The sequence below is a fragment of the Choristoneura fumiferana genome, chromosome 21 (assembly GCF_025370935.1).
Source record: "Choristoneura fumiferana chromosome 21, NRCan_CFum_1, whole genome shotgun sequence".
Classification (NCBI taxonomy): Eukaryota; Metazoa; Arthropoda; class Insecta; order Lepidoptera; family Tortricidae; genus Choristoneura; species Choristoneura fumiferana.
The window spans coordinates 16,986,457-17,007,099 of NC_133492.1; the positions used below are offsets into that span (position 1 = coordinate 16,986,457).

Genomic DNA, 20,643 nt, shown 5'->3' on the forward strand with positions numbered 1-20,643 from the left:
AACGGATCCATGAAGCTAAAACTGAAGCTTGCCGACTACGGAATATTTTGAACAGTGAACTAAGAAAGGAAACATTTAAGCGGCAATGCGTAGCACAGGTCGATTAAAAACTTTGACGTCCGAAAACGAATTCTTGAGGTACCAAATAGCTTTAGCTAGAAAAAAGAGGAAAGAAGCTACCAAAAATGCCACCGAGCAAGCGGAGGCGAATTATTACCTAGAAAATTGTTTGTGTGAAGTTTGTTATGAGTTACATAATTTAAGACAATGTATTAGAGACAAGAAAACTATGAGTAAAGTTTTAAAAAACTGAATTATCTTTCTTATTTATTTGTGAACAGGCTTGTAGATTTTATCTATACTTAAGTATCCATACTAATATTATAAATGTGAAAGTGTGTGTTTGTATGTTTGTCCGTCTTTCACGTCGAAACGGAGCGACGGAGCGGATCGACGTGATTTTTGGGATAGAGACAGTTTATGGGCCAGTGTATTTTTCACATAATTGATTTTGGCACATATGGCTTTTAAATTAAATGTCTAAATCCATCAAAAAATACATACTTTTTATCCCGGAAAAATGCAGTTCCCGAGGGAACAGCGCGCGATAACCGAATTCCACGCGGGCGAAGCCGCGGGCAAAAGCTAGTTGTGAATATAGCAAACCACACTGGTCACAGTTGCCAGCCAGCCCGTTACAGGGAGGAATAGCGTGACCGATATATCCGTCGCGCTCACACTTCCACCACATTTGAGTCCCAATCCCAAGCACGAACTGTTGCGCACCAAATTGCCGAACATCTAACGCATAAGGTTACCTCTTGTCATCTGCTATTCCCATCACTAAAACGCTGAACAAATTGTGAAACTATACAGATAGCATAAGGGCTTTGTTACCTTGTCCCAAAAATAGAATCATATCGAAAGTCATTATTGTGCTAACATCACTGTCTAGTGAATTCGTGTATATTTCAGATGAAATTCGGTACGATACCAGAAAGTTCGAGAAGGACATATGATAGTTTTTATCCTGGAAAATTGCAGTTCCCGCGGGATAGCGATAAACAAACTCTACGCGGACGGAATCACGTTTGACATTTTCATTGTCTAGTTTTTATAACTAATTCTCACCACTATAATAAAAGCGAAAACTGTGTCGGTCTGTAACCTCATCTCATCACGCTTAAACCATGCATTAATTTATCGCTATCCAAAATCCTGACCTTTGTGTATTTCTGTTAACCATTGTACCCTGAGTTTATCTCTCCGATTTCAACAAAATTTGATTCTGAGCTGGAAAAACCAGGGTCTCCAGATGTGTCCCCAAAATATTGTATGGATGCGTCCGTTCTGTTAACAAAATGGACAATACAATCAATACAATATTTTGGGGACACACCTGGAGACCGTTTTTCCAGCTCAGAATCATGGACCGAGTCTACCTCCCAAATTATGTTGAGAACGGAGATAAACTCAGGCTACACAACGGTAGATAGAAATGCCCCTGCAGTCTTCCAGGGCAAAACTATCCTGTCCTTAGACTCAAACTATCTTTATAACACTGAAACTGCAATATGTTGGGTTATTCATATTTAAGTTGATAGATAGTTATTTAATCATCTGGCTATTCTATTCTAGGTCTTAGGGCCTTTACACACCGTGTTAAGACGCGTCGCTGCGCGTATTATGTATTGATACAAACGCGATACGCACGCAAGATGTGTAGCTATAGCTATACCATGGGAAGAAAAGCGCGATATCAACGCACGTTTCTAAGGGCGTACGTTAGCTGACGCGGTTTTCACGGTGGACGCCTATCGAAAAATAGTGCTACAACGAAACTCGAAGTTCGTGTCGTGCGGTCCCTCTGACACATACTATTTAATACGAGAGCGAGAGGGACGGTTAGATACGAACTTCGAGTTTCGTAGTAGCCCAGCAGCGCTAACTGCGCGCGTCGCGTGCATAGGACTGTACCTGCACCCGCCCGCAGGCGTGCGTCCGCTCCGTGCTCCCGCGCCAAGTATACTTCGTTTTTTTAACATTAGAAAAAGAATCTTGAGGAGTATTTTTATTGAAAAACGTTTTGAAAAAAAAAAGTAACTATTACTTACGATACCAAAAGCATGCAAATAATCATGTCCTTGCTAATTGTTACATATTTGCTGTGTCTTATTTTTCAAGTGTTTTCAATAAAAAGACACGTCAGCAAGATCGCTTACCTTCTTTCTAATGCTGAAAAAAACGAAGTAGGTATACCGTAGGCTTTAAAACGCCCATCGGCGGCGCCTTTAAATATTGCAGTGTGCAAAGGCTCTTAGGTATGTACAGTTGAGAAATTAAATCGCGTACCGGGGAGGAACCATCCCATAATCAATTTCGCAACGCTTTCTTTGGGAAATGGGATATCAACATGACTCCACCCTGGTACGCGATAGTTTCTTTGACCGTACATATCAAGTAAATAAAACAGCATCAAAGCTTATAGCAACGGTTTATTCCCCTACTCCCTCATCATCTTCTCCTTCTGGCGGGCCAGCTTCTTCTTGGAGAACTTCTTCTTGGCGGGCGCGTCGTCAGCCGGCGCCGCGCGGGCCACCGCCGCCTCGCGCTCAGACAGACAAACCTACAAACAAACAGGCGGTTAATATATCTAGCCGCAGTTTACGGTGGATGCAGGTACCATCAGCCAAATAAAATAAGTGATCTATCAATTTTTAAACATGTTCCTATTAAATGAATGTGTCGCTAAAGCGAACTTTCAAATTGACAGAGTCATCTATTGGCATTATTGTTTTGTGACATACAAACGATTATCAACTTTAGGGTGGTAGACCACATATTTGGCTAATGGTACATCTATAAGACTCCAAACTAGGCTGGACTATCTTGGTAGCCTGCAACAGTGATTAACATGATTAACTAAAGTGCGACCGGAGCAACTGGAGTTCTATGGGGGAGGCCTGTGTCCAACAGTGGACATCCTATGACAAAATGATTATGATTAATTCCGCAATACAATGTCAACCCTTAGAAAAGAATTTTAAGTTGACGTTGTTTTGCAAAATGACAGCGAATTAGACTCAGTATTGCAAAACAGCATCCAGATAATATGATGAAATCTAAACCAGTTACCCAGTTAGTTAATTAATAAATAGAATTTAGCCTCAACACGGCAAGAACATAGAATGTAGGTAGTACTGGAATTATCACATAAAAATTTGACAACTAAATGTCATGTCCTCTCGTTATTTTCTATTCAGTGGGAGATTAACCCATATAAATAAGATGGCACAGTGGCACTCACCTCGATGTGGCAGGGCGATGACATGTACGGGTTGATGCGGCCGTGCGCGCGGTACGTGCGCCGGCGCAGGCACGGGGCGCGGTTTACCTGGAACGTGAACAATGTTTCATTACAAACTACATTCGTTTCTGGATTCATACATGGAAATGGCATTGAAGCAAAGCCACAAGACGAGATATACTTTGTCTGACACATCATTATTACTATCTCGCTGCTTTTCCGTCTCATGACATAATTTATCTCATCTTGTTGGCTTTGCTTTAGATTGGTCATATTCTCAGGGCCATCTTACACCATGCGGGGGGGCCCTAGGGCACACGAGAACTTGGGCCCCTTTTGTGCTACAAGCAAGATCCTCTGCATGAGTGTAATATCTCTACGTCAACATTGGCAAAACACGTATTGCTAAAACGGCAAGAGAGAAAGCCACTAAAAAAAAAAAAAGATGATTGTCTTGGATATAGTGGGGAAAGCAAATTGCACAAAACTACACATAACACACTCCACATTTTAAGTATGAAGCTAGAATTACCCCGTGTTGTCTGGACAGAACGGACTAATAAATTTCACAAGACTACCGTGCTAGCGGTAGCTATTTAAAAATCGTTTTTACAGCATTAAATTTGTAGGTGAAATGCATTGAAGAAAAAATCAAAGGATTATTTCTTAAATCAAAACTCATCACCCTTACTCTTTGCCTTTAGAAAACATTTTGTACAATAAAGTGTACATTGTCAAGCAAAAAGGCAGTTACTAAGTGAACTAGTTATCTAAACTCCTATAATATTTTTTATAGCGGCAACACTTCCTATTGTTATTTTTCCTAACCTTAATGTGTCATTGCTGTTATAAATAAATAATTTTCTTTCTTTCTTCTATAATGGTGGTTAATTTTGTTTGTACATAGACAATGGTTATACTTTGTTTTATTGAACACTAGTGTTTACCCGCGGCTTCGCACACGTTAATCATTAGAGATCCAGCAGCTAAATTGAAATTTTGGGATTTTTAAAAATTCCCGTAGGAATTCCCAAAAATTTAATTGTCATTTTTATTGATGTTAGATTAAAAAAATCATGTCAAATTTCATGACTAAGCCCAGCAGTTGTTGTTTTGAGATTTTATCCCTATCCCGTGGGAATATCAGAATAAAAAGTAGCCAAGCATACCAAATTTCATCCAAATCCAACCAGCCGTTTCAGCATGAAGGAGTAACAAACATACTCACTCACTCACAACCTTTTGCATTTATAATATTAGTAGGATAATGAAATTTAAATTACATTCACACATTTTTTTAATAAAACCTAATAATTATAATTTTTAATAATTATAATATTCACTTCCAACATTGAATTATTGAAAAACAAGTGTCTGGTTTGCTACTGAACTATTCTCAAAATATCTTCGACTAAATAAATCAAGACAGAAGATTCAGTTACAAACTTGCTAAAAAAAATATAATTTATAACAAGCTTTTTCTTATGATATGGTATGGTATTACAGTCATTGCAACTCAAACACAAACCAAATTTCAAGTAAATCTGACAACTGTCACAAAGTGCCATTTAGTTAAAATCCATCTAATTCTTCATAAGTACTGTGACTAGGCAATAAAAATAAGCCTGTATTTACAAGACCTCACCTACAAGAGTAAGTAGGTATTTAACAAATGATTATCCCTCCCTTGTCTAGTGTACAGTATCAATGTAATAATAATGGTTCACTAATGTCTAGCCAAACCATTTTTTTACAAATGATTTGTTTCACAAAATGTTTCCTTAGGCCAAATGCACTTTACTTTTTCTGTTTCATGATTTTTATAAACAAACCTAACCTATAGAGTTCACATTTATTTCATTCATTATTTTATACAATGCATTTGGACAAATGAAACATTAGTAAAACAAATCATTTGTAAAAAAATATTAAGTATAGCAAAGAAAAAGGATATCAATAATAACACTACTAAAGTAAGCCCTATCACAAACAATGAATACAAAGTTCGTACTAGAAACTTATATCGCTTTGACAATACAAACTTCAACTAACCTGAATGTGATCAATGACCAGCCTGTCGACATCCAAGCCTTTGTAGTCAGCATTTGACTCTGCGTTCCTGAGGAGCTGCAGAAGGAACTCCGCGGACTTCTTTGGCCAGCGGCCCTGCGTGGTACCGAACTGCTTGGCTTGCGCGCAACGACCCACGCCTCCGTTAAAACGGCGGAAAGGAATGCACTCCTTCTTCTCAGTTACATTCTTAAGGTAACGCACGGCACGGCGCAGCGGCAGTTTTCTGATTGCCATTGCCGTTTCATACGTGTTCTGAAAAATATTTGAAGGTTAGTTTTCATTATGACAAGCACGTAAATAACCAAGGGAATCGGCGATTTACCTTGAAGTGAACACGGAGGTTTGAGCCTCGAGCCTTGCATGACTTCGCTGGATTATCCGGCTCCCGAGAGTAGCGACCCATTTTGCTTCTGAAACAGGCGGCTTATATTAACACAAGACACCAACTTAGGTTAACTTAAATAACACTGTCGGGTTTCACATTGGCGATGAAATATACTTTTAAATAAGTGGGATACACTGTTTTCTGTAACATTTCAGCGCGATTCAATTCAATATTCAGTATTATTTAGGATAAAAACAGATTTTATCAAACACGAAACCAACCTCTCACGGGAATTTTAACAGGAAAAGGAATAGACAAGATGTTATGACATTGACACTTACTGTCGGTGTTGTCAGTGTCAAAATTATAGTCTATGACAGCTAACGATGCGTTCATAAAAATTTAGAATAGGTAGATGCAGACCGAAGTTTTATTTAGTAATAGATTGAAAACAAAACAGCGACATTGTCCCATGATCAGGTTTGCAAACTAGAAATAAATAAAATTCTAGGTTTGACTTTTCATTTCACAAGCTACCAAGCGTTAGCACAGCGTCATCTATCGGAGAATATCGCTATCTGAACATCAATGTTGTTTAATTTTTCTGCCGCCACTCCATTGCGAGGCGCTAGTTTTGAAGAGTTGATCAGAATGAGGGCTATCGCGTATGAATTCGCCACTAGAGGCGCTAGTGTAGCGTGAGGTCTCCGAAATGTCAAATCTCATAGTTTTTAAGTGAGCTACGCGGGTTTATTTATAATTAGAATAATTTGTGAATATTTTGCAATATCTGAAATGAATTATGGCAAATATGCGTTCCGGGGCAATGAATGTCCGTGTTTTGAGACAGTTTTGTCTTTCGGAAACCTTGTCCTCCCTTTTTTCCGAACAAAACAGGGACTATGCAACACTATGGCATGCTCGATATTTATATGGTACGGTTTTAAGGTGTATTAAAAATGTTTTTAATCTAAACTTTGTTTTCACGCCCGTAATAACAGACTTTGAAAGCCATACTTAAAAACCTCACGCAACAGTGCGCCATCTAGTGAGTGAAAAAACGATAGCCCTCATTGATTGGATAAATATAAATGTTATTCTCTTGTTTCTCTTGTTTTTTTTTAAGTTTATAAGACGAGCATTTTTATTACTTAGTCAATGGCATACCTACTCAAGTTTAAATAAATAAAATACATGAATAAATAATAGATAAGTAGAAAAAATACAACGTATTCCGTGGCATCGCTTTATTCGTGTGGCTAACACATTACACCTTTCTATAAATAATAATAAATTCATTAATCTCAAGTGAACTAAGTGTTACAGTCAACTTTACGACACTAGCGACTAGCGCTGCCAAGCAACAAGTCACGAATATAAATGGAACTAATTAACAGTTTTTTTACTCCCACTTTATTAATTAAAAATATTTGCTTGTACATACTAAAGATTATAATGATATGTGTTGTACGAAGATTTTACACATGTAATCCATTTCAAGGCAAATTATTAAATTAATTCGTTCCTAAAGTCATTTAGAATACCAACAACAGATGGCGTTAGTAGGGTTCACTTCAACTCCAAAATCACGTGCTTCAATGAAAACATTTTTTGGCTTTACCACAAAAACTTACATCTTCAACGCAGCTGCGGTCCTATTTTGGGGGATCACTGTCCGTAATTTACTTGAATTAGTCTAAATACTTAGTATAAATAGTCCGTCCGTTACACTATCAGAAAATATTATTAGACATGATTTTTTTTTTGTAAAGACGAAGATTTATATAGTCAGTTCAGGTTTAAAGTTTAGGAGGCCTGTGCCCAGCAGTGGGACGTAAATAGGCTGGGATGATGAAAGTTTCGAGCGACGAGCCGAGTTTAGACTCGCAAGAAAAATCGTGCAAGTTGCATTACATTGCGGCGCTCGATTGACCACTACGAACTCCTTGGATTTACGGCCCCGCAATGTAATGCAACTTGCATGATTATTCTTGCAAGTCTAAACTCGGCTTTCTCTTCCGAACTTCGACGTTTCTAATTTGTAATTTTTTAAACAATCCTAGAACTTGCATGCAAGTTTCACTACATTGCTGTATTTGTTTGATCAACTGAATACATTATTCCTCAATACTCCGTAATGTAACGCAGTAACGCAACTTACATGCAAGTTCTCGCATCCTCTAAACGGGGCTTTACGTGTGCAATATTTTCTGTTAATCTGACTGTCGTACTACATTGTATAAATTTTTTTTTACCCAGGAATCTACCCGACTGCCTACTTTTAAGCAGAGCCAGATTTAGAGGTCTGGAGGCCTTGGGGCAACAAAGGAGTGCTTTTAGGCTTGTTATAACGAGAGAGTATGATTTTAGGAGGGGTTTTGTCCCCGCGAGCTCACATCTCCACTGGCCCTATACAACGAAGTGCAAAACTCGAACGTCGTATGTTGCCGTCCCGCTGACGCTTATGTCATTTAATACGCGAGTGAAAGGGACGGTGCGATACGAACTTCGTTTTTCGAGTTTCGTAGTAGCCCCTCTGATACTGACTGAACTAATACTGATTCAACAGCTGTCTAAATTTTTGTAGTAAACCGTTTTTAGTTGCCCAGTAACTTCAAAGATTGCTGGGCATTATAGTGCCCTGTCGCTTTACCTACAATACTCGGACATGTTTCTGTACAATTGAATTACTGGTTACTGCGACAAAGTACTGACGCCTGTGTTCAGCTACTTCTAATTTCATGAACATCATTATTTCTATGTACTTATTTATAATGCGGATAATAATATTTACATTGCTATTCATAAACACAGCGATATTGATCATCAGCTAATTATTTAAGATTATTTACAAATAATTAAAATAACTTCTAATACAAGACTCTCATAGAAAACAGTCGCTTTTCGATCGATTTTTCTTATTGGTCAATATATCATAACATAATCATTATGAGCGATTTGCTCATTGGTGAATTGATGTACGTACTTTATAATAATTCAACCAATAAGAGACTGTTTGAGAGTTGTCTTTTTTTTAATAATGACTAGATACAGACTAGAGTAACATTGAGTGGAATGAATTGAATTCATTATGATTGCTTGTATCAATATAATTGCTAAATTTACTACATAAGTAAGTTAAATATCTTCATTATTCTACAAGATCAGTTTGTGCCAGGAAAAGTCAACTCAAACTTAATAATTTGGTCAAGACAAGATATTGTTCTTTAATTTTATGCTGGAATTTTGCTTGATTTCCGTCCTCAGAAAACCATAACTTGACTTCGCTCAAGCATTATGGAGTCAGGCCTTGTACTATGAAGTTCAAAACTCAAACTTCGTTTCGTGCCGTCTCGCTTACGCTAATAGTATTTAGTATGGCCCGAAAAAACATTGTAGTTATAGAAACATTAACTCAACATGGCCATACGTTGATGTTGATTTGTGACTGCTCTCCCGCTCACGCTACTAGTTATTTAAAAGGAGTGAGAGGGACGGTACCATAATAAATAATAAACTTTATGAAATTTTGAATCTGGGAGCAGCCTCTTAGTACTCCGTTGTATATAATGGCTACGAGCGAACCGGTCAAGTCAAGCCATGTAGGCGATGACGCGTGCCGTGGTTCTTATTACAATGTCATTAATGTCTAATTTTGAAAAAATCACGCGTCTTCGTGGATGGCACTGGGTATAGTTGTCAATCGAGCGCAGCGCTGAATTAAGGAGTGGGCAGTGGCCAACCCATCGTATGCGCACGTGCCGTAAACGTCAGCAGGGTTACTACGAAACTCGAAACTCGAAGTTCTTGTCGTGCGGTCCCTCTGACAATTATACTATTTAATACGAGAGCGAGAGGGACGGTACGATACGAACTTCGAGTTTCGAGTTTCGTAGTAGCCCTGCAGGACTTTACCGCATGCTCTCTACCAAAAGTCGTGACGTTTACGGCACGTCACTGCGATTCCGCGCCGTCAGCGTATTTTGAGCAGCGGTGTGGAGAGCATGCAATAAAAACGGTGCGCATACGATGCGTCACAGTGATTCCGTACCGTCACCGTTTTTTAAACAGCGGTGTGGCCGCTCCTTTATAAAATGCGGTCGAGTTTTATCTTCCATCAGCGAACATAATCATTTCTACTGTCGAACCTTTCCCCAAGCTATTCCCGGAGGGGAAAAGTGGGAACAGAATTCAAGATTTTGCTCCATTTGAGCCCTAAGGTAATCGGAGGTGAACCTTTGGTATTTTATATCGAGCATCTCCTACTTGTACCCCCAAACCACAGGTACTCATGGGGAAAAGTGAGAACATAATTCATAATTTTACCCCACTTAGCCTCTTAAGTGAATAGAGGGTAAAACTGGTTTGTTTGTCTGAAGGTTTTTGACCAGCCAACTACAAAAAGGTTTGAATTATTGCTTCGTTCTAAGTCAGGTCGATGGGGGCGCTAGTGCGGCGCGGGCGTCGGCGGCAGGAGCGGAAGGGGCGCCACACACACTGCGCAGCCGTCTCTCTCTGAAATTCGAATTTGTTTGGATTAGAAAGAGAAAATGTACTCAAGCTCTATAATTTTCTGCCATATTGTCGACTGATTTTGTAAGTCGAATGTGAATTATATGATTGGTAATGTGATGTAATGATGATAAGTATTTAGAGCAGCGGCAAGCATCTTACTATACACTATTCAGAAAGTAGCGACTTGGCCGTTTTTGCATCATTGTCTACTTTTATTTTAACTCAGATGTCCATATTAATATCTTTTAATTTCATTCACAAGCACAAGACCGGTCTGAGTGGAGAGCCTTGGGGGAGGCCTATGTCCAGCAGTGGACGTCTTTCGGCTGACATGATGATGATGGTGATGAATTTCATTACCAAAACGTGATGCACCTGTCTTTGATCTGACCTTGGATAAATTGTGTCTATTTGCAACTTGGCAGGGTTACTTCAGTATCTATACAGAGGGGAATGCAGGCACAAGCACAAATCAAAGCTCGCACTCTTTTTACCACTATTTCATCTAAACTGAAGGGAAAATATCCTGAGACCATTTTGCCCCTGTGTTGTCAAGTCTATGACCAATGTCGCCCTGGTTTTGCGTGGTCAGTTGCTACCTGGTGGGGGTAACTGGGGTAGGTAGTGCAGTGGCGGGCGCAAGTCCGGCAGGCGCCAGGGCTCTGGTTCCTCCTCGCGCTCCACTTTGGGCACCAACGTGCCCCACTCCTCTCGGGGCACACTGCGGCATGGCCAGGGGCAACTCTGTAACAAGGAAAATATCAATATTAATTACTAATTTTTTTATAAGAGCGTAATAGGCAGAGGCGTATAATTTCGAATGCAGTGATTTAGATTCCAAATTACTTTTCGCAAATTATTTTTTAATCACTAAGAGAAAATACTACGTTAAAAAAATCAATATAGGTAACTGGAATTATTATGTAGCCTTGCCTCAATTAGACCTATTTTTTACGCTTTTTCCTTGACAAATTCTTTTGATTATTTAATTTTTTAACTTGCCAATTGTTAAGGTGTTCTTTTCACTAAGCATTTAATTAATTCAAAAGCCTTTTCATATCGTACAAACCGAATCAATAGGTGTATACATAAAAACTACTGATGAGAGATAAGATTTCCCCATAGAGTTTAATAGTAACCACTCATTTAATACTTTATAATGTGACATTTTCACGATACTGACGCAGTTTTAAACCTAATGTAATTAATTAATTAATTCTATATACCTAAATCGTCATTAAATTATAGCAGCAGACCTAGCACGGTAGGCTTGTTTTTTTTTATTTAAAATCAAGTCACGACTATCCTCTGTCTCACCTGATAATTACGTGATGATGAGAGCGAATATGTAGCTCAGCCCTTATGTATGTGCCTTATTTGCAATTTAATCAATCTTTATCTTTTTCTTTCGTCACTATAACTTTTCTTCTCTTTTCTTTCTATTCATGTAATAATGGAAGATTATCGCTAAGCTATCCTATAGTTTGAGTGTTTCATGTATTTTCAGTTGAATTAAAAAAAAACTGTGATTTCTTTAAAGATTAATCAATTAAATCTTGTATATAATTTATTTTTATAACAAATCAAAATAACTAAACAAACCAAAATTTTACAAAACAAAATTACAAATAAAAAATACCCTGGAGATCGCCCACTTGGGGCATCGTCCCCAGGACGGAGGCCGCATTGCCCCTCTGCACCGCCAAACTTAGGCGCTGGGCAAAGAAGGTACCAGCCCTATGGTCGCCTGAGACGCCGAAGAGCTTGTCCGACACTTCTTTTACAAACTTTTTAAATCTTTAACTAGTTTAATAGTTGAAACTATTCTACTCGTAGTAAGTGCATTTCCATAATCATTTCCAAACATGATACCTAATCATAAACTTCTATGTTCATGACATAATTACATATTCTAGCGCTGGTTAGGGTCTGCGATAGTTTTAAAGTAAATTCAGTTGCATGCACGCTAATCGAGTCACCGTGATTTATTATTGAGTGGACACTTACAATTCACACTGGCACCGTGGCACGTGACTGCAGTAATTATGCAGACATACCCGTGAATTTTCAATGAGTTGTGATGTTTTAGGTATTTGAATTTAACACGGAACACTTAGTTTCATAATGTGATAGCTTAGCTTAGTCTGAAGCCCAGTTTAGACTTGCAAGGAAAATCGTGCAAGTTACAGTACATCACGAGGCCATAACACAACCGAGTTTTAAGTGGTGGTGGTGGTGGAGTGCCGCAACTTGCAACTTGTACGAATTTTCTTGCAAATCTAAACTAGGCTTAAGAATTAGAAAATTGTATTATTAATCAACGACGTTGTTTATGAATGAAAATAGAATCTTGGGTTATTTCCAGTGACGTTGGTAAGTGGGAGTGTTTTTCTCTCGTCTGAGGGACTACTCTGGAATTCGAAAATCGAAGTTCGTATCGTACCGTCCCTCTCACTTTCGTATTAAATAGTATAAGCGTCAGAGGGACGGAACGACACGAACTTCGATTTTAGAAATTTCATAGTAGCCCGCTGTCCTACTTGTTTATTAAAGAACTTTAATTTCAAGACCCTCATTACTATGTAAGTAAGAGGGGGTACGAGTTATTCCAATTAAACTTGGTAACTTTGGTGTTATTTCAGGATTGTTTGATTTGCCTCACATTTGCTATAGCCTCTTCATACTTTACAAACTACTTTACTAAAAAAACTACAAAGTACGAGCTTATAGGAGGTACTCCATCATCATCATCCCAGCCTATACACGTCCCACTGCAGGGCACAGGCCTCCTCTCAGAATGAGAGGGCTTGGGCAGTAGTTCCCACGCGGGCCCAGTGCGAATTGTGAACTTCACACACTGGCTTCGCAGGTTTGTGCAGGTTTCCTCACGATGTTTTCCTTCACCGTAAAGCTCGTGGTAAATTTCAAATGTAATTCCGCACATGAATTTCGAAAAAACCCAGAGGTGCGAGCCGGGGTTTGAACCCACGATCCTCTACTTGAGAGGCCATAGGTCAAATCAAACCACTCGGCCACCACGGCTTCTAGGAGGAGGTACCTACTTACTTACTCATAATAAATAAAAATACTCATAATAATAAATTTCATTTTATTTTTTATTGATTCGTTTGCTCTAATCTCGATACATTTTCAATTTATTTAACTTTGAATTGAACACCAGTGAATATCTATTCCGGTAGGGTTAGGCGTTGTTGAAATAATTGTGGTGCCGTGTCGTGTGTCATCAGATAAGCGTGCTTGTGCTTATGCCGCGGTTATGCCGTGCTTATGCCGCTGCTGTTCCGTGCCGCAATCGGTAACGGTAAACACTGTTATCCGGCCATCGTTGGTGTTTAAATCGAGTGCATTTTAAATTGGTTCCAATTTTAAAACTGTAGGGCTACAATGAAATTCGAAAATCGAAGTTCGTATCGTACCGTCCGCTGACGCTAACATTATTTTATACGAGAGTGAGAGGGACGGTACGATACGTACTTCGATTTTCGAATTACGTTGTATTCCTACTGGTGCCAATTACGCAATTGATATAAGCAAGGAGCGGAATTTCTCATAGCAAAAATCAAACGTCAAAGGATATAAAGAGCTTGAGCTGCTTCAAATTAACTTTAAATTTAGAGCAGTATATCGTTGAAGAATCTTCATTGTAAATAAGTAAGGGATGTTTTTTTATCCATTTGTCAATCGTTTTTCTTTTAGGATTAACACGGGAATGGCTGAGAAAAACTCAAGCGACATAAATGTCATAATATGTGACGTTGACGCGATTTATTTTATTTTAATATGGAGATGAAAGTCGCTTATCAAATAGGTCTAATGGTACAGAATAATTTTAACGGCGATAACAAGCGAAGAGTTGATTCGATAACATCGATAACTGGAACAGTCGATAAAACTTATGTTCAATCCCTTTGATGTTGGATTTTTGCTATGAGAAATTCCGCTCCTTGGATATAAGTCGGGGCAAATGTAGAAAACGTTACAAGTATAGGTTAATTTGGAGCTTCAATGTGCAGGCTCTTAATCATCATTATCATGGTAGCCTTTTGGTTATTCAATCTTGGATGTAGAGGTTCCCTCTTCTTCCACTCTTTTGGTAATCTTGTGCCCGTCATCCAGTCTCGACGTCCGTGCTATCTAATGTCATCCATTCAGCGCTGCGGTGGTCTGCCGCGCCTCCGAGTGTCCACCCTGGGTCTTCATTCAAGGACTCGTCTTGTCCAGCGACACTCGTCCATTTTCGCAATGTTCACTTTTTTATATTTGTGGGTTAAGTAGAACTTTGGAGAAAGTGAAGCAGTAGTTTGTACCTAAATAAAAAACTACAGTTTTACGATTAGGTACTTCAAGTAATCCTATGATTACTGCTGCAGAATATTGAAGTACAGTCACCAGCACCAATATCTGACACAACAAGCGTGCGACTCTATTTCTAGGGCCGGAATATTTAGGAATATTTTTGCACGCTCCGCTGTGGCAACCTAACCTAACCACAGAGCGCAGTCTACGCACCCCACAAAAGTTACCTTACATACTTCATTTGTTAGCACTTATTTTAGTTCCTTGATAACAATGAAAAACTGATAACATGGATATTTCAAACAAAAATCACCTACCATCTTTCTCTATCACGCATAATGCTGCGTACCCACTGACGCTTTCATTATAAAGCCATGTATCCATAGATCACGGCCATACAGAATTAATGTCCCGCACACGGCGCCAATAAAAACATCGCAAATGCCATCTCCCAAATGAGGTAAGTAAAAAAACGAAATGCCACCACGACATTTAAACGAAGCCGGGGCAGAACAGTGAACATTTTCAATTGAATCATTATCACCCACTAGTTTTATGATAAATGGACTTTCGGAGTTAATTCAATCATTATTATGTGTGACAAATTAAAGAAAGTTGTATTTGATGGATTGATCGCTGAATCTACATTAAAATTCGAAAGTTTGGATGTATGTTTGTAACCCTTCGTCAAATTTGGATGGAAGGTAGAGAGATATAAATTATAAGCTAGTACGTCTTGTAACACATAAGATACTTTATACCCAGTGCCATCCACGAAGACGCGTGATTTTGTCAAAATTAGACATTAATGACATTGTAATAAGAAGCACAGCACGCGTCATCGTGAACGACTCTACCTATCGATGGGTCCTATGTATAAGGGCCAAAGTGATTTTTTTCAATTTTGAGTTTTGTACGTTATAGGTATTTATAAACTATATATATTTAGATAGTGGATTAAAAAACACTGTTATTTAATTATTTTTCGAGTTTTCATTGAAGTAAAACTAGATGCAATTTTAACGTAAAATTAGCCCTTTTGATACTTACGTACGTTTGATACTTTTACACGGTAAATCCCGGGGCGCTTTATTTTTAATCTGTGGGCATAACTGCCATTTAGGTGAACTAAAAGAATTTCCTTGCTCACCCGCGACCTTACGATAGCTAACCTTATGCAAAATATGCGTGTTCATGCAGTTCCTCCACGCGTCAGTGTAGTGTGGTGGTGGTGATGATGGGTTTGTGTGATTTGTGTGTGTTTTACAGTGTGGAGGTGGAAGAACTGCATGAACACGCATATTTTGCATAAGCTTAGCTATCGTAAGGTCGCGGGTGAGCAAGGAAATATTTTCTGATTCAATAAATTGCCATTTAGGTCTTTGTACGTCAAGCGGAACGCCGCTACCCCGATGCTACATCGTAATGTGATTGTATTACTTTTTTAAAATTTCTCCAAGTATCTTGGGTAACGTATTTTTTATCAAAGATTTTAAAGTTGAACGCGTATATGAGCCAAAGTACCGCATAGATCTTTTTACTGTCTTTTTGAACACAAGTTTATTTCCCGGAAATTCACGTATATGGGCGTATGTACAATAACTTTAAATGAAAAAATATTTTATTAAAATTTATTCGTTTTGGTTGAAGGACAGAGTACTATTAGATAGTGTGCCAAATTTTAGAAGTCTCGGATACACCATCTCTGAGTTACAGTTTTTGACTTTGAAAGCCCGTCCTGTAAAGTAAGGATTTTACACTTAAGCCCTTGTACGTAGGACCCATCGCTATATATCGCGGAAAATTACATAAGTAGTTCGTGCATAACAGCGATGACCGAATTCTTCGCAGCAGAGGGCTGGCTATTTTTATCTCTGATGGGATTGTTTAGACCTTAGTATGGAATCACAATCGTTTTCATCATTTCTTTCTGTCACACGGTATGGGATGAGGATAGAGAGAGATGGTGAATATCGCAAGCACCCGTGTTTGACAAAACGGCCCCAGCTTCTAGTGAAAAACCATTCCAGTAATTTAATTTCGATTGTCATTAGAACGAAGGCGGCACTTTTTTCGTAATTGGGCCAATCAACTTTTTTACCCGCACTAATCTGTCCGCGACATTTTTCAAAAAATTGCAGATTTTTGTAAGTAAACATGTTTTTTCTGTAATCTAATAGATGGTGTACATGAATACATGCCATCTTACGCAAGTTCAACCTATTAAACCGTGATTTTTTGTTGGAAGTACGATTTTTTGGTAACGCAGGAGACGCCCAAAGTGTGGGTAAAATAGTTGATTGGCCCAATTGACATATTTTTGACGTTAAATTCTTGTATATGGCAACAATTTCGTTTGGAAAATTCCAGATTAATGTTATCCATAATCTACTTTTTTTTACTGTTCTCTGTGGTATTCAGAACTTGTTCCTGACATAAATATTTGTTGAAATTCGAAACAGCCCCATCACAAAGAGTATTGTCCAACATTTAATTCTGTCTTGAAACGATAACATCGCATACTAATGCCCCTTCAATAGTAATTCGATTATTGCTTTTTGTGTACGCGTGAATTATTAAACTCCTTTGATAATGGGTTTTTGTTTTAATAAAACAAATTGTGTTTAACAACAGCAATTTTGTTAGTGTTTTTATTTATGAAGGACGATTTCTGGCGGGTGATTACGGTGTTTTTTTAGCATCAGGCTATTTGAATTCCTAATTCTAATAATAACTTTTAAAATTCTGACAAATGGTAATAGTTGGCGGTTGGATTTGTGTACTTAGTCTGATAATTCTCAGAACTTAATTCATATCTGAAATCAATCAACTAATTTCAACCTCATTTCATTACTTTCCAAAAATGCCTGAAACATTTCACTTTTTCAGCCATTCAATTTCTGATCCATAGTAACCTAACCAACAAAAAATTTGGGAAACCCCCGACATTGTCACTTCAAAGTTCAATAACTCAAAAACAGCAGAACCTATTTTGATAAAACATGCCTGTCTAACTATAACAGCTAAGTGTGCTTGAGAATTATTAGTAGTTTAAGAGTAAATAACAGCCCAAGGTATAAAATATACGAATATCTACCTAAACTGAACTTGGAAGCTTCCGTACAACAATGTTCAATATCTCAAAAACGTCTAATCTGATTTTGATGAAACATGTCTAAGAACCATCGCTAAAAAACCTGCTTTCAATTAAAAAAACCGCATTCAAATCGGTCCACACCTACAGACCTACGGTGCCACGGACAGACCAACACCCCTCTCTTTGCGTCGGGGTTTAATAAAAACTTTAACCAAACCAAACAACGAAATAACAATGGTTATACCACTCCTCTAGTCTTTTGTGTAATATTCAAGAGGCAGCGCGCGGTACAAAAAAAAACATCACATGGCAGGTGGCAACCTGAGTCCACGTCAATTTGAACGGCCTAGATACATATTGTATGGATTTGAAAATGGAAAAAAACTGCAACTGGATTAGAGTGGTAGCAAGAGAAGTTTAATTACGTAATTTTGACGATTATTCGTCAAATCTACCCATGGTGAGATGTCGTAAGATTCGACTGGACTCCTTTTCCTTAATTTTACGTCACGTCAAAATAATACAATACAATACAAAGACTCTTTATTGTACACCAGAAATAGTAACACAGTTACAGAAAACAGATGCACAGAGAGAAAATTACAAGCAAGGTAAGCAATAGGCGACCTTATCACTTAAGAGCGATCTCTTCCAGGCAACCTTTTTTACAGAAAGAAGGAAGGACTAGTTTACAACAGGTGGTGCATCAAAAATAGATCAGAAAATTAAAAAGCAACAGAAATACATCTGCGAATAGATACATAATTATATCGTACATATAATACACGTCTAAAATAAACATAGGCAGTGAGATAGACAGAAACAAATAAGTATGTACTTTAGTGTAAATGCGTTAATTTGTGCTGGACTGTAAGTTATTTTTAATTAATGTACTCTCAATCTTTCACTTCTCGAAAGTTTACCCTTTTTAAGCGGAAAAAATTGCACTTCGCCGGTTATAAAAGAAATATAAAAAATTCTTCCGCAACTTGGTTGTCGGTTGCATATTCCCTATTGTGTGGTGTCATAGCATAACCGAAGTCAACCGAACCTAACTAACTCACACTATTTAACTCCCGACGCAAAAAGAGGGGTGTTATTTGGTAGCTCACGTTACCAAAATATTCATTTACGTAACATTCACTTCACTGTAACATGTAAAGGAATTAACCATTAATACCTCTAGTCTAGATGGTTGGTAATTCGTACCATCGCGTTGATTGACCAAATCCGATAGTTGCGCTCATAACAAGCATTAAGTATAAATGTTGGAAATTCCGCCAAAATCTTTCCAGAAAATTCTGCAAACGCATTGCGTTGAACGCTAACTCCATCTGCGGGTAAATAAGAGCACATCCTCCGCATATCTCTTGTACGTGCCGCTCGCTGGCGCAGTGATTTATAAGGGCATCAAGTGTGCAATTGAAATGGTTCCCCAAACTACCTATCTATTAGGTACGTGACCCGCCTGTAGAGAACAACGGTACGAGGATGTGATTAAATGGTATAAAGGAGTTTTAAGATGGTTTTAGATTGTGATTGGTTTTTTGGAGTCTTTTTGTATTTTTTATTTCAACTCCAAATTTGTTACTTTTACGGGTATCGGGGTTTTATCGGGGCTGCGCAACCTGAGATATGTATGCACAGTAAAAATTCGTGTCTAGATTCCTGTCCAGCGGTGGTGTAGGGGTTATAGCACGCAGCACGGATTGCTGAGGACCTGGGTTCGATTCCCAGCGCTGGTCTCTTTTTCTGGTTTATCTGTGCATCCATGTCTCAGTATGTATTTTCGACATGGTTTTAGATTGTTGTGGGTGCCAGGGAGTTCGCTGTGTGAGGAGCTGACATGGTCCTAGTCATTTGACATAAGTAAAATAGGGAAATTTGGTGAGGTTATGGGGCAAAAGTGTAACTACGGAGAAAACGGAACAGTAGACCCGTTTGTAAATCGAAAACCGAACTATTGATTGACTGTAATTAGGATGGGCAGCTAATGGCTAACATAACTAACTATGTAAACGTGACAGGCTATTTGGTGCTAGTATCGTAAAGTCAATCGCAAGCAAGACTTTAGCATCAAACGGATCTCATGACACTAACGCCATCTATAGCGATATGTCAATATCACATGTCATACTTAAAACCCTCAAACTAAGATACAAAATTATATATACCATATAAAATGTATTAACATTTAGCACCCGCTGAGCTGAGCTGAGGTACAGCTTATGCTACATTTACACGCTTGCCAAGCTTCCTCACAAACGCAAGCGTGTAGACGGCCCGTTTGGATAGGCTTGCGTGAGCTTGCCAGTGCTTGCCGCCGATCCGGGCCGGTGTCCGTTTTTCAAAACAGATCAAAGGAACTTAAGGCGGCAAGCGTACATATTTGGTGACCATTTTTATGAGTGCTTGGACTAAAAAGAAATTTTATCATTTTTCTTGAAATAAAAATATGTCAAGCTCATCATAAGAGCCGAAGCAACTTCGAAATCCACGTCTGCCATGCTTGCCTGTTAGTCCGACCAACGAGGCTTTTGCAACCCGAATAATTCTCCCGCCTATGAAACTTGGCACATGATGAAAATAAAGTAATAAGTACAGATTATAGATATACATTAATCCAATAACTTTTCTTACGAGAAGTTAGGTATTTTTACCTAAGCATGAAAATCGTTTATTGGGAGGGTGCGAAGTACTAGGCGCTCATGGTGGCCAAAAGTAGAAATAGTTCTGGCTCTGTCATCTGTCATACTCATATGAATCTGTCAATAACAAAGCAATTTGTATAGACTTTAACTACCTAATTTTAGTAATAGAATAGATGTTTGTGTTATGATGCGAGCTTGAATTATTGAACACTGTCCCTGTTTTGTTTTTAATTTCTCTACATCTCGGACATGTCCAGCAACAATTTTCCTTATGAAACGGTTTGTGGTTGAAAATTTACATTGAGTGACACTCACAAAACCGGTCTTCAAAGTGATACTCATTTTGATCTGAAAACGA

At 38.4% G+C, this 20,643-nt stretch overlaps 2 protein-coding genes across 3 annotated transcripts in view; both read right to left on the bottom strand.

The window, feature by feature from the left end:
• Window positions 1–2,477: 2,477 nt before the first annotated feature.
• On the bottom strand, window positions 2,478–6,073 carry RpL17 (ribosomal protein L17). The gene is made up of 5 exons (XM_074104052.1): window positions 5,987–6,073; window positions 5,703–5,790; window positions 5,360–5,632; window positions 3,308–3,394; window positions 2,478–2,626 (listed from the first exon to the last, which is right to left on the bottom strand). Exons 2-5 carry the CDS (start codon window positions 5,781–5,783, stop codon window positions 2,504–2,506), a joined length of 564 nt encoding a protein of 187 aa, XP_073960153.1. The 5' UTR covers window positions 5,784–5,790; window positions 5,987–6,073; the 3' UTR covers window positions 2,478–2,503.
• Window positions 6,074–9,548: 3,475 nt separating this feature from the next.
• fuss (SKI family transcriptional corepressor fussel) overlaps window positions 9,549–20,643 on the bottom strand; it is a 43,391-nt gene continuing 32,296 nt past the window's right edge. For both annotated transcript variants that reach the window (XM_074103821.1, XM_074103820.1), the window contains exons 9-10: window positions 10,820–10,964; window positions 9,549–10,220 (exon numbers count right to left, since the gene is read on the bottom strand). In XM_074103821.1, the coding sequence (XP_073959922.1) occupies window positions 10,153–10,220; window positions 10,820–10,964 (213 nt within the window). In that variant the 3' untranslated portion in view covers window positions 9,549–10,152. The remainder of the gene's footprint in view (window positions 10,221–10,819; window positions 10,965–20,643) is intronic.

Coding starts and splice junctions, on each gene's coding strand:
- RpL17 (XM_074104052.1), bottom strand. CDS start 5,783: ATGGGTCGCTACTCTCGGGAGCCGGATAATCCAGCGAAGTCATGCAAG. Junction 3,395..5,359: donor TGGTCATTGATCACATTCAG/GTTAGTTGAAGT, acceptor TTCACGTTCCAG/GTAAACCGCGCCCCGTGCCT. Junction 2,627..3,307: donor CATCGCCCTGCCACATCGAG/GTGAGTGCCACT, acceptor GTTTGTTTGTAG/GTTTGTCTGTCTGAGCGCGA.